This window comes from Falco cherrug, chromosome 4 (genome assembly GCF_023634085.1).
Source record: "Falco cherrug isolate bFalChe1 chromosome 4, bFalChe1.pri, whole genome shotgun sequence".
NCBI classification, from domain to species: Eukaryota; Metazoa; Chordata; class Aves; order Falconiformes; family Falconidae; genus Falco; species Falco cherrug.
Window position 1 is genome coordinate 61,428,825 of NC_073700.1, and position 20,231 is coordinate 61,449,055.

The 20,231-nt window shown below is 37.2% G+C and overlaps 1 protein-coding gene and 1 long non-coding RNA gene across 4 annotated transcripts in view; both read right to left on the reverse strand.

Annotated features, from left to right (window-relative positions):
- Positions 1-7,039: 7,039 nt before the first annotated feature.
- LOC114016733 (uncharacterized) lies at positions 7,040-10,789 on the reverse strand. Its single transcript, XR_003561384.2, has 2 exons — positions 9,456-10,789; positions 7,040-8,300 (listed from the first exon to the last, which is right to left on the reverse strand). It is a non-coding gene; the product is annotated as an uncharacterized LOC114016733 (long non-coding RNA).
- A 792-nt stretch (positions 10,790-11,581) lies between these two features.
- The window catches only part of NCAPG2 (non-SMC condensin II complex subunit G2), a 48,475-nt gene continuing 39,825 nt past the window's right edge, over positions 11,582-20,231 (reverse strand). For 2 of the 3 annotated variants that reach the window (XM_055708732.1, XM_014282437.3), the window contains exons 25-28: positions 19,340-19,443; positions 16,134-16,231; positions 15,681-15,783; positions 11,582-11,810 (exon numbers count right to left, since the gene is read on the reverse strand). In XM_055708732.1, coding sequence (XP_055564707.1) covers positions 11,759-11,810; positions 15,681-15,783; positions 16,134-16,231; positions 19,340-19,443 — 357 coding nt within the window. In that variant the 3' untranslated portion in view covers positions 11,582-11,758. Of the gene's footprint in view, positions 11,811-15,680; positions 15,784-16,133; positions 16,232-17,718; positions 17,792-19,339; positions 19,444-20,231 lie in introns of those variants that run through there. The other variant, XR_003561324.2, reaches the window with a different exon arrangement.

A 20,231-nucleotide genomic window follows, 5' to 3' on the forward strand; every position in this document is an offset into this window, starting at 1 on the left:
GGAGTCCCATGGTCACAAGAGGAACAGTACCAGTTACCACTTTGTATATTGCTGCTGTGAGCAGTCATAAACTCTGTTTCAGGAGGCTGATGAGCACTGGACCCTCTTCAGGATGATCTGGCAAAGACACTCTTCAGTGACTGCAGAACTGTTCACACATGCATATTTTGGAATATTTTGATTCTATTTATTCACTATTGTTGATGGAAAGTTTAAAGTGACAACATTTCTTTTTAAATTACAGGGCCAGGGTTATTTCAGCTGTATTGCAGAGGCTGCAATAGGTCTGGGATGAAAAATGATCAAAACAGTTAACAGAAATTTTACACTGCACTTACAACTAGTTTCTTTTACTTATGTATTTTGAAAAAAGTACATGCATAGTTAGGTAGCTCTGTATATTCAACCCTTTCATTAAGAGAAAACACGTGACTTATTCCATGCACACATTTTTTAAAATACAGAATTAAAGTAGTTAATATTTTAAAGCAGTTAAGAATGAAGGACTTTATCCTGCCATAGTGATAAGCAATATGTCTAGAAAGCCATCCAGTGCCTGCGACACCAAGAGTGTTTAGAGGATGTGAAGCTATAGAAAAGCCAGGATTACGGAGAGCTAAGTCATATAACTCTCTCCATAGCAGTACAAATACTCACTTAAATTTTGGTTTGGTGGTTGTAGCCTACATTCAGGGACTAGACTTATTAAAGGAATAGAAAGTTCCTAATGGGAGAAGTATTTAACTGGTGTAAAAAAGTGTAGCTCCAGGTCATATCAGCAGTGGTTGTGGTCTTTCTCAATTATTGCACATTTCATAGTATAACTAGAAGTACTTGAAAGCATTCTAGCATTCAATAAAGAAATTACTGATTTTCAGTATTAGTTACTTCATATCTACAAAACTAGCAGAGCCTTTGATATTTTAAAACTATTTCACGCTGAATTCAGTTTAGCATGAAAATAAACATTTGCAGGGTCTAGAAGATGTCACATTACTTGATGGAGACTGTGGTAGGATTAATTTTATGTTTGTGTTGTATCTAGGAATAATGTTTTAATGTACAGTTGATTTCAGCAATTTTACAGCTTTTCTTCTTGTTTCCAAAGTCTATTAGAAAATGTCTTTACTCTGGATCATGCTGAAAGTTTTACTCTGGATATTTCTGCATCACTGAGGAACAGGAGTTCAACACGGAGCCAGAAGAAAAAATCCTTGAGAACTGTGCAACTGCATGACTGATAGAGTTTAAAAAAGGGAAATAAAAGTAGGTTGATTTTAGTTATGTCTCGTAAGCTGTGAGCTGGTCTTTTATTCCCTATGCTGTAACTGAATGATAATGGTTTTTACGTGTTGCTGGAAAAAAGCAGTTGGAAAGGAGCCTAAAATGGAGTGTTCAGGGCCTAAGAGATGAAATGCAGCCAGAGAAAACTACCTGTGAGAATAGCAGATGTGACTTAGATTAACTGAAAACTATACATGTGACTTACCTTAACTGAAGACCTAAACATCCGCGTATACAAGTGCTTAGGGCAGCATGTTTTGAGTTGAATTCCAAGGCTGTAGAAACCCTTGGTGCCAGACCAGCCACTTCAGTGTGCATGGTAGCTGGGGCTTGTGGGGGAAATTTCCATATCCCTTCTGCTGGTTTGCTAGGGATGTTGGAGAGATCAACTTCTGTAAATGTAGGCATATGCAGGTCTGGTTTGAACCCAAATCAGTTTGAGATTCATTTAAAATTCTAACCAACTTGTTCAAATACCACTTACGGTGATACCTACATTAAACAGGGTGCTGATGTTTGATTTAAAATTGGTTGAAGAGAAAGAAAAGGTGGCGTGAAGCAACTTGCAAGCAACAATGTATGGATGTTCAGAACCTGTGCAGAACAGATCTTCAGTGTCTCAAGATGGGGATACAATAACTGATGAATCCCAATTCTGAGGCCACTTCTGACATCTTTATATCTAGCGTCAGGCTGTGAAGAGGAATTTGGGCTTCACTGGGAGACGGATGGCCTCTTTGAGAACAAGCACAGGTCACTGACCTGCACTGGAGTTGGCCCCTTTTAACTGAGAAAGTCTCGATTTCTTGCTAATGCCTGCCAGCATCTTAGATCAACAGAGACTAAACCGTGACTTGCCTATGTTGAAGTCACTGGAGACAGATTTCAAAATCAAAACCACCTGAATTTCTACTGATTTTCATGAGTGTTTAGAGATATCAGCACAGCTGAAAAACTTACCTTCTGAGCATAGCAAGATGGTATATCCAGATTAAACAATTAGACATTACTAAATGATTTCAGCAAATGGGTTCTTGGTCTTCAAAAACCAGGTTGAAACACCTAGGTGTGCAATGAATAATTATATTTGGTTGCCATTGATAAAAATTGTTTTGAAATGCCAATAGGGAACCAAATTTTTAAATTAATTAGGTGCTTTTTTTCAATAGGAGGGAGCTCAGAAACAGGTACAACATTCTATTTTTATCCATCTTTGCTAATCTGTAAGATTTGATACTTGCTGAATGGATTTTGCAACTAATAACTAATTCCCTGAGATATCCATTCCTCTTGTGCTAAATTAAAGGATGAATGAGATTACCACATTTTGTCATTCTGAAATAATAGGCCTGTAGTTGATTAAAGCTGCTGGGGAGCTCTGGTTACATGTCCCTCACTTTCTGTGTCTGACCTGGGAACCTGAAGTCTAATTCAAGTACTAAGCACCCACAACTGCAGCTGGAGATGGGTGCTTTGAGGTGACAAGTGTTATACAATGTGACATCTCACACCGAGTTCCCAAAATTCAGAGAATTTTTTTAACTTGGTCTCACTGTACATTTGTAAAATGGTGATAAGTAAATCTACAGGGAGTTGGAAAGATACATGACTCACTGTGAAATTCTGGGACTGCAGAATAGTACCATAGTAACGCCATGGTGGAAGTTAACAGGTTTGTCCTCAGAGCTGGGTATGAATAGCATGCAGCAGATTAAGTGTAGAGCTGTATATTGAACAAGTGGAGAAAAAGCACTGAGTATTTGCTGTCATCAACAGCAAGGGTTTTGAATCATCCAGAGAGCAGATACAGACAGCACTGAGTAGGGAACAGTTTGTGTGGAATAAGTAACTTTTCTTAATGTAATTAAAGATATCATGTCACTCGACACATAATCAAAGGGGAGGTTTAAAACTGCTTCTTTAACACATCTTCATTTTGATACCCCCTGACTTTTGAGTGCCTTAATTTTCAGCTCTAGCGGTGTTCTTACACCATGGTTTCATGTGCTACATATGAGGGAGGGTCTGGTTTCACAAAGCCCCAAAGTGCAGACTCTTGCATTTTCCAGCTGCTGTGGTGGTGAGAGGAAGTGCAGGACAGCAAACAGTCAAGAAGCTGCTTGTGCTCCTCTCCATTTTTTCTCCAGCATCTCTTTTCCTTTGGCTACTGAAGACATAATATGCTTTTGGGTTAAGCTCATCCTCTTTGTATGTTCTGCCCAGAAAACACTGCTGTTCTGCTTACTGCAATAGACAAAAGCAAACCTGGTGGTGACCTCAAGGCTAGAATATTTGCTATAGCTGGTTTATGACTATAACTTGGAGTATCATTGAGAAATATACTGGGATGAAAACTAGAATTGAACAATATGTTTGATAGCAATGCAGAATGGACCAACAGCCACTGAGCTCAGATCATTTTCACTTCAGTTTTACAGCTTAATGCTTATTGACATGGGTTAATTTGAATAGGAAAAAAAAAATTAAGTACATAATTTCTAGTGTGAAAAATTATAAAATCTTCCTCAAGGCATTCTGATATCTCAGCATACAAGGCTGCTTGGACCACTGCCTATGATGTGTTTCTTTTAAAGGAAGGTCACTGAGGGCATGCTGTGACCGTAAAACAAAAAACAACAACAACAAAAAAAAAGTAGGGAAAGTTCATGGTAATGACAGCTGGGGAAAGGAACATTGCTTGGACTACATTGAAATTACATTATGTGTCTTTGTAAGTACAAGATTATGCTAAGAATAGTCCTAGGTTCTGGTGAAAGTATTAGAAATTGAGTAATAGAAGAGACAGGATGCTCTTTTTCTGTTCTGAATCACTACTTTAAAAAACCTTGCCTTTGCTCCCTGTTGTAGTTCACAGTGTTCCAACAGAGCATCAAAGACCGAACAAAAACAGTTACTTGACTTCTCAAGGGAATATTCCTCCTAGGCTGAACGTGTTCCATGAGCTTTTCTGCTTTGTATAATAGAGCTTCTACTGTATATGACTAAGTGGGTTGAGTCATACAGATATTTATTTTTTTTATGCAATGGCTTTAATAAACGTGAATGCGCTGCTCTTGGTAAAGCCAAGAAGTGACTACCAACTTTGAAAAAGCAGGCCACTATTGCCAAAATCTTACTATTTAAAAAATTGTATCTCCTTATGCCATCCTAATCTACAGCTAACCTCTTTAGCATGAGAACATCAAGAAGAGGTTGGCAGCCCCTCGCCCGTAAAAAATAAAGCAAAGGGAACAGGTGAAAGCAAAGATACCGTGCTGGGGTCCCACCCGCTGACTGAAGGGATGTGGGTGGCTGCGCAATAGCCGTCACAAAGAAGTGGCTTAGCAAGGGCTGGGGAGGCAAGTCAGACTGGGATTGTCAGGGTGAGTGAGTTCCCACACAGCCCTCCTGTGTGCTTCACTGGGGAACTATCTAGCGCCTGGACCTGGCCTAAGCCCCACTGTGATCAAAAGAAATCCACGGACAGGTGTGGAAGTTCCACCTTCTGAAGGGGAATTTCTCCAGGTGATTCATAAGATAGATGAACAGGGTTCCTACTATGAGGTTTATGATGGATATTTAGTCTTCTATCATTAATTCTCCTACATTACCAATGAAAAAAGGAATATCACAGTGAAAAAGTGGCAAAGGTACAAAATTCTACTCGCAAAAATTACATTAAACACAGAAAGAATACTAAGGCAAAAATAAACTTGTAACTGGCATTTTCTTTCATTAGCAGTTGAATGAAATTAGAGGTAAAAGAGCTGTCCTAAACTGGAACTGCAACAGGAAGGTTGAGAGCTAAAGGGACAAAGATGGTCTTCACAACAGATTAATGAAAAAAGAATTCTCCTCTTCCCCCTCCCTATAATTTCACAAAAATAAAACTGTTTCCATATATAATTTTTTCCACAAAGTCAATGTAATTCCAGAGCCAAAAGCATCACACCTGTTCAGATGTGCTAACTGCACAGGAGAGTCTTTCACCAGATAGCACAGAGTGCTTTCTAATATTAGATCACATTGAAACAAGTCTGCTTTTAAGCATTCAATCAATGGATCATGATACACGGATAAATTAAAAACTGCAAGCTAGATTCCCTGATCTATATATGCTGCTCAGGCAGTTTAAGGCTCTATGATCTTAATTGGGAAGATAAGAATTCCCCAGAGGCTGGCTGACCTGTGATGGATGGCCCAGGACCCAAATACTGCTGTCGATTCCAATGTAGATCAAATCAGGGAATCAGGAAGCTGTAATCAGATCCCTTGATAAGTTCTCTCATTTTCTTGCATCAAACAATTCTTAATTTAATTGCAGATGGACTAGTTTTACATTTCTTCTTTTTCAGTCCTAATTTTTAGAATTCTGACAATAGCAGACACCTCAAAATGTAAAATAATCTGACAAATACTGCAAGTTAGTAACACCACCTTTAATTTTTTTAATTTAAAAATCAGATTCTTGTGTCATAGATGTAATGTAAGTCTCCATGCAGTATAAGTCTCACATTTTTGCTACTGTCCTTGAGCTTGACTATATAGGCTATTGTGGAATCAAACTGCACATTCCCCTAGCAGCTCCTGTATGGGCAAATTCACCTGCTAAGCCTGGTGTCTGGCTGAGGCACTTAATAGAAACAGCTTTCACTGTAAAACTGGTATTTTACACATAGTGGGTGGACAGCCAGATGAAAACAGCCATCCTGCAGATCAAGAGCAGCGGTCCATGAGAAGGAATCTGGGCACAGAGGATGAGAGAAAGGTAACTATTTTTGTCATGAAGGATGGTCACTTTTAGTAAAAGAACACTTAAAGGACAAGCCTTAAAATTCTTTGTGCGGAACTGAAAAAACACTGAGAGTAAAATCTTTTTCTTTGTATTAAGTAGTGTCCAGTCTTAGAGAACAGTGTAAGAAAGGACACAGCTTTTGCCATTCTGATCAGTAAAATGAGCTCCCTCAGTGAAAGGAGCTTTTCCTTCAGTGGAGCAGTGGGAGACGTTCAGTCACACCGTCACTCAATAGCCTAGAGCAGGAACTAGATTCACTCTTTTTTGTTTGGTTTGGGTTGAGGTTTTTTAAGGATTCTCTTGGATTGGTCTGTTTGGGTTTGTAGCCTCTTATAGATGCTGTATTTTTCCATTAGATGATATTCTGAGAAAATAAGGTTTCAAATATTTGCCTTTTTTTAATAATCACGGCAAGATCTCAGAAAGGTCAGTGCATGAAGCCTACATTTCTTGCTATTAAGCTGGTACTCAGGTACAATTGGAGGCAGTTGTTAAGTCAGGATTGTTACATTAAGAAACAAAAGAAAAAAAAATGTCAAATGGATATTCTTTATTACCATGAAAGTTTAGCACAAACAGTTTAATAATTATCCTTAAAAGGCAGGAAGCATGTGTCATTACACATTGCAAAGAACCCAAGAGGAGGCTGGGCTGGCTCTAGCCTCTATTTTTTGATGCAGGCAAATGGCTGTACAGGATCCACGTACCTTTCCAGCAAGAACTGCTAAATGGTACCTACTTAAAATGTAAGGTTTTACAGCAAAGCATCCATTACTGCAGCATACAAAAAAATTATTAACCCAAGGCAAAGATTATTATTGGAATAGTTAGACAGATAAGGAGCTAATTGAACAGAAGAGGGAAACAGATTAGGCTGAAAAGGAATTACTAGTGATGTTCTGGAATGGCACCTTATTTAATATTTTCATTAATGACAGTACAAAAATAAGCATGAACTAATAAATTTGAAAGTATATTTGAAACTGGGACAAAGTTGACAGCAGTATCAAGCAAAGGTGTAGAATTTTACATAGGAAGAATTTAGTAATGTGAAGAAACGTGAAAGAAGTGTGAAGTCATGTTTTTGAGGAGAAAGTTATTTTGCTGAAAACAAGATGGTCCTCTGGTTAAAAAAAAAAACACACAGGAGAAAAAAGTTGGTAAGAGTCTCTACTTCCTAGAGTCATAAGCAATAAGGAGATAATAGTAACAGATCTCCTACCATGATACTGTTTTAAAAAAATGCTAACAGATATAACAAAGTGAATTTCCATTTCTAAAGTTTCCTCAGTACTAACGTATATAATTTCTGCAGCTTTTATAGAACCATGATGTGGAACTGGACAGAGATAAATGACCCACTGTTATTAGAGAAGACTAAGGACACATCTATGCTGAGCAACCTAACCCAGTGAAAAAAATGCCAACGATTGCCAAGTAAATTAAAGCTAAAATTACATAGCATTTTGAAGCCAGGGTCATGCTTAGACAAGCAGCAGTACGGCTACACAGAGCCCAGGACTAGAGTCTTATCTGAAGTAGATTAGGCAAGATTTCTGCCCATCTGCAATGGCTTAATGAAACTGAAGAACTGCTGGCTGGCTGCAGAAAGTTTTGCAGCTGTTCCTGAAATCTGCCCTTGGTCAGCTAATTGTCAAGATGTAAGTGCTAAGCCACGTGCTTCTGTCCGAAATGGGCAGCTCCCACTCTAGGTACTCCTGATGCAGACACAGCAGGACACTGTACAACGGGCTTGGTTCACAAGACATCAAAGCAAATCAGCAAATAATACTACAGGGCAGATGGTGTGTCTCGTGATTTCGCATTGCAGTCATTATCATAAGTATTCTTCAATAAGCATTTATCAAGTGGGGTGAAAGATTTTATGAAAATTGGTCTCGCCGATTTCCTTTTGTGAGTCAGAAGACCCCAAAGCACTTGACAGCAGCAGTACGCATGAGTTTAAATGCAAGGTGAGTTGCAGCTATCATGGGAGTAAACAGCAGGTGCAAAGTGTGCTGCTTTTTCCTTGGCAGGTCTGAAAGTTTGTGTGCTTGAATCCATACCTGAAGACATTTATTTGCTACGGAAGAAACTTGAGAGCTTCTGGGTTTTCTTTAGCTTATAATTTGAAGCTGTGATAGATGGAAGACTGCTGGACTTTGTTTCCCAGCCAGACAACAAAGCAAATTAATATTGTCATCAAAAAGGGACCAAGACCCTACAAATAAAATTAAAACAGAAGATTACTGCAAATAATTCAAAGCTATGGCTTTCTTCAGTAATAATTATACTGAATATATATGCATGAAGGGGAGAGCTATAGACATGCCGCTTACAGGTACAACTGTGACTCAGAAATTTATTTACGAAGCAGTTGTACATTAAGTGACTGCCAGTGCAAGTTGCTCAAAAGCATATCTTATAATGGTGTTACCTTGCTCATATTTCAAGCAAATTTATTAATCAAAGCCAAGTTCAACTTCTTGAAAAAGCGAAACAGATCTCAAAGGGTCTGTTTTAAAATTTTGGGAAGTTCTCAGATATACAGTTAGGATACTGCAGTTGGCTGAGTTATTATTCCACTGAATATTCTGTAACAAAACCCGAAGACTAACCCCTCTCCCCAAATAGAACTTTAACAGCACTTCCAATTATTAAAATGAAACAAGTCTGTTTTACAGGTTTCCAAAAGATAACTCAGCTTACGAAACATACTATTTCATAGAATCATGGAATGGTTTGGGTTGGAAGGGACAGTAAAGATCACCTAGTTCCCACCCCCCTGCCACGGGCAGGGACACCTGCCCCAGCCCAGGTTGCCCCAAGCCCCGTCCAGCCTGGCCTTGAGCACTGCCAGGGATGGGGCATCCACAGCTTCCCTGGGCAGCCTGGGCCAGTGTCTCACCAACCTCACAGTTAAGAACTTACTCCTAATATCTAATCTAAATCTACCTTCTTTCAGTTTAAAACCATTCCCCTTTGTTCTATCACTACAGGCCCTACTAAATTTCTATTTCTTTATCTTCAAAACAGAATGAAAATGTTAGGATTTAGCATTTTGGCAACCTTAGTTTGCAATGAAAACAGCAAATAAAACCTGGGACTCATGATATTTTTGTGAAATTTGTTACAAAGACCCAAAAAGAAAGCACTGACAGACCTTGGCTCAAGGAACCCTAAGAACATAATTATCTGTGTTGCAGAAAGCCAACATTTTTTCATCTGTCAAAGCAGTTCAGTAAAGCTGGACTAGAAATTGAGCTGAAATCTATATACCAGCTGCACAACTAACTCAAAATGATTTCAACATGCTTGAGAACCACTTGAGTACCAGCCACCAGGAGGACAAAGGTTTATCTTTAAATTTTCTTACCCTTCCTAGCAACACCACCTCTGAGTTCTTCTGAAGAAATCTGCAGATTTCTGATGTTGGTATTACCTTAATTTCTTTCAGGCTCAGGGATATTACATCTGCAACAAGTATTCCATGAAAAGTGAAAACTGAAAAAGCAATATTATACACAGAGGGAAAACGTGGCAGTAAATTTGGATTCTTTTCTAATTAATAACATCAGCAAATACTGAAAGACTGAGAAGCAGGAAAAAGAAACTGTCATTTACATATTCATTAAGTAATTTGTATAACCAGAAGATTTAAAAGGTCATTACTGGAACACCTGCCTGTTAACAGATGTAGAAGAATGAAGGCCAAACAACACAATTTTTATAAAGATGTCGATAAACAGTTGGCAGACTTACAGAAACCTGCTGTGGCAGCATTAGTCTTTTTGGTCAGGCTGCTGTTGTGGGTAAGGTAAATCTGGAATTCACAAATCCATACACATACTGACTTCCCTGTTGCAAAGCCTGACAGTTGTATTTAAAGAATTTGATTGCTTTTAAATATAAACATTCAAGCTAAATAAGCTTTTATCCAGTGGGGAAGATTTATACACTAAGGTCAAGTATGTTTGCTGTAAAGCAGGATGAAGGTAGTGCATTGCGCTTAACAGAGCAGATAATGGGAAAAAATCTCACAATCTCTTACCACAGAAAGAAAACCAGCACAGTAGATGCCTGTTTAGATAGATAGGGGTACAGCACTGTGCAGAAATCTTCATCGAGAACAAAGAGTCTGAGCTAATTTCACTCATTTGTTAGTTTCCATTTCAGTGCCACTCAGTAACACTGCGGACCTCAATAAGCCATTTGCACAAGCACATAGTGAGAGTCACGTCACCTCATTGTAGACAACTGTTAGATGTCCAGGTCTTAGCTGGTCACCATATGCTACCTTTAGTCTGTGGCTGAATAATTTTCTGGGGATTCCTGTTAGATCTCCTAAAACAGACAAAAATATGTCATTATGAACGGTACAGGTTTTGGCTGGGATAGTTCATTTTCTCCATGGTAGCTAGCACGGGGCCGTGTTTTGGATTAGTGCTGGAAAACGTTGATAATTTGGGGATGCTTTAGCTAGCGCTGAGCAGTGCTTACACAGCGTCACGGCCCCCTCTGCTCCTCACCCCTCCCCACCAGTGAGGAGGCTACGGGGGGGGCACAGCCAGGACAGCTGACCCCGACTGACCCAAGGGACATTCCATACCATTATATACCATAGGATGTCACACTTAGTATATAACCTAGGGGAAGGGGGGCGGTGGTGGAGGGCTGCTGCCTGGGGACGGGCTGGGCAGTGGTGAGCAATTGTTTTTTCTGGAGTTTTATTTTCCTCTCTGAAATTTTTTCCTCTTTTTCCTTATAATTTTTAAATATTTTTTTTTTCATTATTAAACTTTTTATCTCAACCGGCAAATTTACTTTTACCCTTACACTTTTTCCCTGCCCCATGAAGGGGTGGGGTTTGTGAGTTGAGCCTTATGGCCGCTTCTCAGGACGCCACTGAATGGGACACCCCTATCCCTTGGTGTATCAATCAACCACTGCTCCCAGGGTGGCATCATCCCACCACTTATTTCATCCCACCACTCAAACTTTTAATAAAAATATTAAATAGCATTGGCAACAGTATCTGCCCTGAGGAATGCCGCTAGTAACTGGCTTTCAATGCGACTGTGTAGCATCATTATTCTTCAAGCCTGATGGCCCAGTCAGTTTCCCACCCACCTTCTAAGCCCACCTCTCTCCAGTTGGGCTATAAGGACACTGTATAAGCCTGTCTCTTTGCCAAGGACAAGAAAGATGACATTCTCTGCTCTCTCTTCTTCCACAAAAGGGAGGGAAATCAGGTTGGTTAGGTAGTTTGCCCTGGGTAAAGTTGTGATAGCTATTCTCAATCTCCATGTTGTTCTTCACGTGTCTCAAAATGAAATAAATTTCCAAAGCGTATTCCTAAAGGTTATGCAGCCTTTCGAGGGACTGAGATCACATGCCACTTCAAAGTGTATCAGATACAACTATTATTTTATAAAAACGAAGATACTGATTTTACATACCCCCTGCCCCTAAGGTGTTTTTATACAGAATAACCCCTTCACATCCGTTTGAAAAAATCTTTACTATTACATTATTTCTATACACACTTTTATACATTTTATCTGCTTTAAATATATACAAATAAAAGAAAATAAACTTTAGCTATAAGTTTAAAATATAATCTTTCTTTTAAAACCGGTATGTCTTCCTGTAATTTTCATGACAAAAGCTTCCACATGGTCAAGGTTTCAAAAATTCATCCAAAATTTTCAAAGATGATTCATACAGGATTCTGAAATGGCATAAAACAACGCATAACAGGATTAGATATGCTAAATCAATCATTTACTATTTGATTCTCAGAGTACAGCTACCACATGATTTCTTTGATCCGTTATTCCATATTAGTTTAAATATTAAATATGCCTTTACAAATTAGTTTTGAAATAGCCATTTTTTTCTTTCAACTTTTCCATTTTTCTGCTAATCATCTCTAGCTAGAGCATAATCTACAGCAAGCCAGTTTAAATTACTATGTCAATTCAAGCACATTTTCTAATATTTCATCACCTATTTAAAGAAGCCACTTTTCTTCACAGCATTTTTACTCTTTTTTTCAAAAAAATAGTCAAATCCTTTACCAAGAATTCATACAAAGGTCAGTTTTCATTCTTTCACTTTCTTCAGTCTTCATAATTTGTCTCCTTACCTGTGGCAATTTTTTAACAAGCCCGAGCTTTCTAACTTATCCTTATTAAGCAGCTGCCTTCTTCAGCTGCAGGTATGCCCATCTCAGTCCCTTTGTGACTCTCTTTTGTCTCACATTACTCCCTAAACAATCTCCAGGGTCAGCCCTGAAATTTCCATTTGGCAGGCCCTTTTCATTCTCTTGCACTCCCTGACATAGTCACTCACCCAGCCTTCCTAGTTGCATTCTCATGCAACAACTTCTAACACTGCTCTAAAATATCCTCAGAAGACAAAAATGGACACTTTGGTCTTCTGTCAAAACATTATTTCACTGTTAACCACTATAAACTTTATCCTTCATGTAACTTCAGTAACAGATTCTGTCACCTGTATTTCTCAAGCATTTTTTTCCTCCATATTTTTATTATTATAGTCCTAGACTGATGGCCCCAAGGAAGCAGGGTTAGACAGCCATTAATGACGCTAAGTTTGGGCATTCATCATGAGTCACCCAGACCTGAAATACAAGAGGCAACGCTGCAATTTCACAGCAGTGCATTGAACATTAGGGCTCCCTGAATTCAGACTGCCATGGCTGCGTCACATGCTCCTCTTTATAGAGCTACATCCTTTAAGCCATGATGGAACCCAAAATAAGCTAGTATTATACTATAAAATTAGTCTAATTAGGTAAGCACTGTGGTTTTAGACACAATGCTACTTTTTATAAATTTTATTTTGTTACAATTTATGGCTAATAAACCAATAGATCTGCAATGCTGGACCAGGTACCTGCCACACACAACAAACCGTCATTCAGAACAACTGCATGCCTCCCCAAACAGGCAAATTGAAGTCAGTTTTACCAGGTACCTTTCTAGTGAATTTCTAGACAGGTGGCAGACAAGTCATACACAAAGTTAGATCACAAAACAATTCAAGAATCATTATTTACAGAGGCAATGAGAGTGTAATAAAGAGTTTGGGAAGCTAGATGATTATACTAATGAAATATCTTCCCGCACAGCTATCAGCTAAATCTGAATTCTAATACTCATGAATCAGAATACTAATCGAATACAAAATATTAAGTAAAAGGTATTATTCTATAGCACATTTGGTTTTATAGAGCATGCAACATTTTTCTCTAGCCTCCAAATCACTACATTGACAGCTTTATTCGCATTTTTTGTCTAGACATAAATATTTGCATTTTATAAACTAATGTGTGTGCCATTACACTTGAGGAAATTCTCTCTACATACAACATGTTGTCCAGAATTTTTAAGTGCACTGAACAGCATTTTAAAAATAATAGACCCACAGGGCCATCTTAAAGTGCTAACTCAGCTGAAGAGGGAAGACTAAATTACGATGAAAAGTTTTGCTTCTGAATTAGTGCAATAATTCCTTGTTTAAGGGCAGCACTTTAATTACTACACCAGACAGCATTTTTATTTTTTTCTTTCTTTGCTAATATGTAATAGTTTACTTCTAAGTCTAAATTTAAGATGCTGGCACAGAATGCCAAGCCTCTTGGGAAATTAAAGAATGCCACTATTTCCTGGTATACCTGGGTATTAAATAAATTAATCCATCACGGAGTTGTTATAAGATAATGCATTCAGAAGCAAAAAGTAATAATACTATTAAGTATGAGTTAAAAAAACAGTAATCTATTTTAGCAAGCATCAGTGCAGCACTGTATTATAAGGTTGTGCTCAAAGTAATGATCAAAGATCTAGCTTGCAGCATAGCATAACTAAAATTTCAGTGTTTGGCAAGTAGAATAGGATGATAAAATAGTCCACAAACAGCAGGGTACATTTTAGACTGTATATAATCACATATTGGTTATATATTCGCACACTTGTACCAGAGCAAACAGCCTGTCAGAAGACACTAGAGGCTCAGCCTGGTCCAACACTATGTCTATCTGAGAAAATGCAAACACACTTTAAATTAGTCAAGCAAAACTTAATCACTGAAGAACTTCCTCCTAACCTTTTTTTCAGCATGAATTCTTTTACCCTTCTAGGAAGAAAAAAATCCCCAACATACCTGTACAAATACAAATACTCCCAAATTCTGCAAAGCTGTGAGAGAGCTTCTGAATTTTGTTATCATATTACAATTCTGATTAATGTTTGAAAAAACCAACTTTCTATCACCATGCTCATATTCATGATCTTTTAACTTTATCTGCAACTACCTCTTGGTTTTGTATTACACAAAAGGTGGCCATTCATGTATCATGAAATTAAAACACTGTATAGGTTCTTATGCTCTTCACTGCCCCAACTTCTAGGCTGCTTTGTCCCTGTTCACTGGGCAGAGATGATCATATGGATTCATAGAGCAATTACCTGTGTTCTTTACTGAAATTTATAGTCAGTAGTGCACTCAGGTGGCAACAATTATTCAATTTAATGTGCCCATTTATTTAATCATGTTAAGATTTGCTTTAATTTCTCAGCCTTTCTACTGTCTTGATTAAAAGAAATACAAACCAAACCATGAGACTCTACTGCTCACCCTTCTTTTCCAGATTATTATTATTATTTTTTAAAATGTTTTAGTAGAACACCTAGCAACCCAACATTAAATGATTTCATGGCAAATTAAAAAAAAAAAAAAATCTTTGTTTGATTTTGTTTTTAAGCTAGGTCCCAAGTAAAAGAAATTTGTTCACAGCCAAGCAACTAATTAAAAGTCTATCTAGGAAGCAGAGTCCTAGTTTAGTTTTAGAAGTCCAATTATGTAGTGATTTTTAAAAATAAGATTTTTTTTTGGTTCTTTTTCAATTTTATGTTACATGACCACAGTGTCCTCTGTGGAAACCACTCAGTCTTGACAGCAAAATTTCTGTGTTGTATTTACTTGTGCCAGACAGGAAATGGAAGTGAAGGGCACACTAGTTTTGACTACCCACCTCCCCCCCCCCCCTTTTTTTTGTTTGTTTTTTAAATATAATTTTTCATGGTACACAACTGAAGTGGTACGTATATATCATAACACTTTCTGGTCTAGATCTTAAGATTATATATCTCTTTAAAGAGAGTTACACAATACTGTTTTGGCTTTGATATAATAGCAGATTTAAATGAATGAATACATATTTCGTTATCAACAATACAGCTACTCTATTGTATTGCTCTGGATATCAGGCTTTTTTTTTTTCCCCCTCCTGGAACAGAACTGAATCGTGCAATATACAGCATCAAGTCATAACACATTCAAATTAAATGCAGAAAACCAAACTATATATGTAAAGATTGCAATCACAGCAAATGTACAGGCAGGAAATATAATACTGTGCTGGGCTCAACACCTCACAATTTTGTTCACCCACTATTTCAAACCTTGCAATCATTCAGAACACTCTAACCATATTACGTAAATACAAAACGCAGCCATTTATTGCAGAGAGGGTATAGAAGAGGTTAGTGTTCATTTCCAACAGCACATTTACCTTCCAGTGCTGCTAGATTCTTCTGTGGCAGCATCCTTGCATGTTATCAGTTTCCTTTGAATGGCAGGTGCAATATCCTTTAGAAGTGAAGTTTTGTGCTTACCTATTTGAAATAAGATTATGCAGAAAAGCTGGACAAAAAATAATGATTTATCAAAAAAAACTTCCTGCCTATTTCCATAAGTATTTAACGTAACAGATAGTTTAATGAAATATTAGATATTACCTTTTATTCCAGAAAAACAGAATACAGAGATGAACCATACAAATTAGCAGACAGTTGTGTTTTTGAACTCACTATACAAAGATTGAATGTCCAAGCTTAACATAATTTGAGTGATATAAGCTTAAATCCTGTAGGAAAATGGTAACTTAACAGTGCTTGTTGAATTGCACAAGAACTCCACTTTCAAAACAGCATATGAAAAAAAGAAAAAAAATAGTTTGACTGACCTTTAATTATGATCATAATGCAGACAACAGCTGTTATATTAAAAATCCCTTCAATCTCTTCAGAGAGAATGCATTCCATTAATTCATTTAAAAATGACCTAAGGAAAAAATAAAGCAAGAATACATTATGAACCATGTTTTTTTCAAAATAGGACTGAACAGAACAAGTTTGTGATTATGCTACCCTGCCACCATAGCTTCAGAGATACCATGCATGACAAAGCAATGGTTATTGGGTAATTGAAGACTACATGCTGCTTCTGGAACTGAGAATATCTGAGTTAGCAGAATGGTAAATTGCTTGGGAAGAAAATAAAAAAGTTTGTACACAGAGTAAGTAGCTGTTAAGAGAAATGAATAGCTTGTGAACTATTTCGGGAAAGTCAATCCATGAAAAAAATACTGGTTCTACTGGAATGCAAGTCACATAATTTGTACTGAAATTTCTAATTTAAATTTCTACTGAAGTTTAAAAAGAAATATGTTATACAACACCAACGGTTTGTTAGTAACTACTCATGCTCTTACAACTATTACTACTTGTAGCCTGATCAGAAACTGGAGTTTGATTAACTTTTTGGTCTAAAATGAGAATCTCAATAATTAAAAGAGATTGCTTTCCAACCACAAAACAGTGAAGAACGTTTATAAAATAAACATAGCCCCAAAACACCTCCAAACTAAATTGTAGATACTGAAAGTATGGAGAGACTAACAGAACCAAAACAACTATTCATTTAAAGTCTAAGATAAATACTAACTCAATATGTACCTTAAGAGACTCACTTTTAGCAAGAGATTATAGTATTGTCAGCAAACTTTAGCTGTGTTTTGAGACATATATTGAGTTAAGAAAAACGAAACGAGAGTGAAGAAAGAGGTCTAGCAACCATACTAAACTGCAGTAGGGAATAAGGCAATACTACAGAATGAAATCACTAATTGATCATTATAGTATTTATGGTAAAAATAACAAATTTATCTCAGAAGCAATTCTCAAAAACAAGAGAAAAATAAAAGAACAAGAGGGATAAAGCAGGAGATGGACAAGATCTGTAACCCACATACTCAGAGCACAAAACTAAATGCTGTGTAAAAAGTAAAAGGGGAAACAGAGCAGTAGATGTTACAGTAACTTTCTCCAAAACATTTCAAAATACCTTTGATAATAATATTATCTGTTACCAAAACCAAACACCATAAATACCCAGTTCTGTCTTTAACTGTTCTTCAGGCCTTTTCAGGTGGCAAGACATCAAAATGAAATACGCTGTTAAGACAAGAACTAACCTCCACTAGCGACTCAGTAAATAAGCTTTGTAGTAGCTCAAATATTGCTTCAGAGTGCTGAGAAAGATGAAACCTCCTTAGGGTCTGAAATAAGTATTATGAAGTCGCTCTTGCATTGCATTAGTTTTGTTGTATCATTGTGGACCAACTGACTAAGTGTTGATTCCATTTCATACTGCTCTTAAATTGCTGACTGACAGTATTCCATTCAGAGTTTTGACTTTATTGTTTACCACTGCTTAGGTTAGTAAGCATACTCTTTAGTTCCATGAAGGAATATTGTAATTTTACTAACCTGTAATGAGACTCACTGCAGACTTAAAACAGCTGCCTTTCCCCACCTCCCTCTCAACTAGGGTCACATGAGCCTGCATGCAAAGATAAAACAGAACTGAACAGTAAGCTACTTACAAATACAGATAAATAAGAGATAACTAGTTGGTTCCTGTACAGATAGTTCCCTACTAAAGGGCAGGATACTCACACAATTGGTCAGATATTGCCAAATCACTCAGCATTATCAGTGGTATAGGGACTGAAACTTGGTGCTAGAGAATGACCAATTAGTAACTCAAAACATAATAGATGCTGCAGAACCTGGTGCAAGCTGATTGTGTGTTCACAGCATGGAAGCTCACATCAGATTCTGTAATGCCATAGACTTTTGTATTGGTGGGGAATGATGATAATTTGAGATATTGAATGATTTGCTAATGGACTGATTATGGCCCTATCATTACAGATTAATAAAAGAAAACACCCTTAAAAGCAGTCTCAGCCCTGAGGCACCAGTGAAACCAGATGAAAATCATCTCCTGACTTAGATCTTTGCACCAAAAAGATAAATACTAGAAGACACATGTTTATTAAAGTATTCATAGAAACAATCTGGTCCAAGCTAGCAGTTTTCTCTCTCAAGATTGGACAAGATCCTCCTTGAGCATTGTAAGAAAAAGTTTCAGAAGAATTCATTGAATTTCTGCATCTCTTCTCAAAAGATGTGTGTAAAATAATTTTCACTAAAAGACAGAACCTCAATGGACAGCTGCTGCCTCACAGAACAAGATCTGGGTTAGGAAACCTATTGCTGGACTCTCTGGACTCCTTTGCTGTGTAAGTTCAGCTAGTAGAGAAGGATTGAGAAGAAAAAACCCTTATGACAGCAGAGACAGCGATATTCAATGCCTGTAAGATGAGGAAGTTAAGGATAGGCATTACTTGTGACAAGTCGTGGAGAATAACAGGACTTCTAAGGAATACATATTAGACCCTTGATCATTTAAAATAAGTCTGATGTGTATAGCCATGTAAATAAAAACTGAGTATGAACAAACTAAGCAAAATGAAATTAACTTATGACAATTTTAGAAGATATTCAGAGTAGCCACTAAATAGAGGAAATTAAAAAAAAGTTTAAATCTTACAAAAAATAATGATGTAACCCTACTTTGGGGGGCTTTTAGAACTCAGATATTTTAAAGCTAATTTGAATTTTGTGATTTTAATAAAGCTACAGTACATTTGTCACCTCATTGAGGATGTTCAATTAAAAGATTAATGCTATTTCTGGTAAATATTTTATCTCATTTCAAGATTTCTATATTGAGGGGACTGATGTTTAAGTATCTTCTGAAAGAAGCAAGCCAAGATGCAAGATTAAAGAACTCATTTAGATGAGCAGTCCTGTAAATAAGCAGCCCTCTTAGAAGCAGTTAAAAAGCAGTACAAAAAAATGGAACCACCACCACCCCCAGTCAATAGCGACATGCATTACGGCAGGAGAAAGGGATTATGAAGGAGTGCAGGTAAATTTTGTATCTAGCTCCTCAAAATTTATTTGAATTTAGAAATTAAAACACTTGACAAGATTTCTACATTAACCACAACCTTGGACAAATTAATGTAGAAACATTTACCTGACAAGATTAACTGACTTCATAATTATGGCCATTAGACTGCTTGAAAGAGGAGGAAGGCCTGAAATAGTCCTTGGTATAGTTAAGTCTTTCTCATTGGAAGCCTAAAAAAGAGAAGTCCACAACTGTAGTAGATCAAGAAATACACCTATGCAGAAAATATCAAAGCAAATTTGTATTTCAATAATTATACTAACCAAAACCTATCCCTTAAATAATTAAAAGAGAAGAAATATTCACAATGTATTCTTTGACTAGCCTTAATCCAATTGTGTTGCATCCAAATAAACAAAACAAATTTAAATTAGAAAGGCTAAAACTAAACCAAATAAACAGTATTTGTATCAAGGCAAATATTCTCCTCTGTTGTTCTGAACAGAAGTTACATGAAACTACATTGTTGGTCACTATTTATAAAGGCACAGCGTATTAAGTACAAATGAGTACCCTTTGTGTCTCCAAGTTTAAGTGTGCTTGCATAATTTCTAATAAAATAATGTAGGTGACAGTGATTTCCTGATTCCCTTTATCTGTTCTTCTTGGTATCAAGTTCTGAATAGCATGGCAAGTATTTAGTTAGAACCGAATTTGGATTTACTAGTACAGTAACCTAGGGGCTGGGAAAACCCCAGCTCAGATGATTTAGTGTAATGAACATTCATAATCTGTGAGTACGAATCTGCAGTATCATTCAAGACCATAAACCTTTACCCCGCAGCATCTGTAAAAAGCATGCTGTCATTCTACAGCCCCTCAGCTGATTACTAATATTTGCAGGCAAATCTCTGGTATTGTTTCAGTTCCTTCCATAACACAGAATATCTTAGAAGCAGCTCTGTTGTACTCAGTACTTTCTGGCAACCGTTTATTGCTCTTTCTCCGACATATCTAG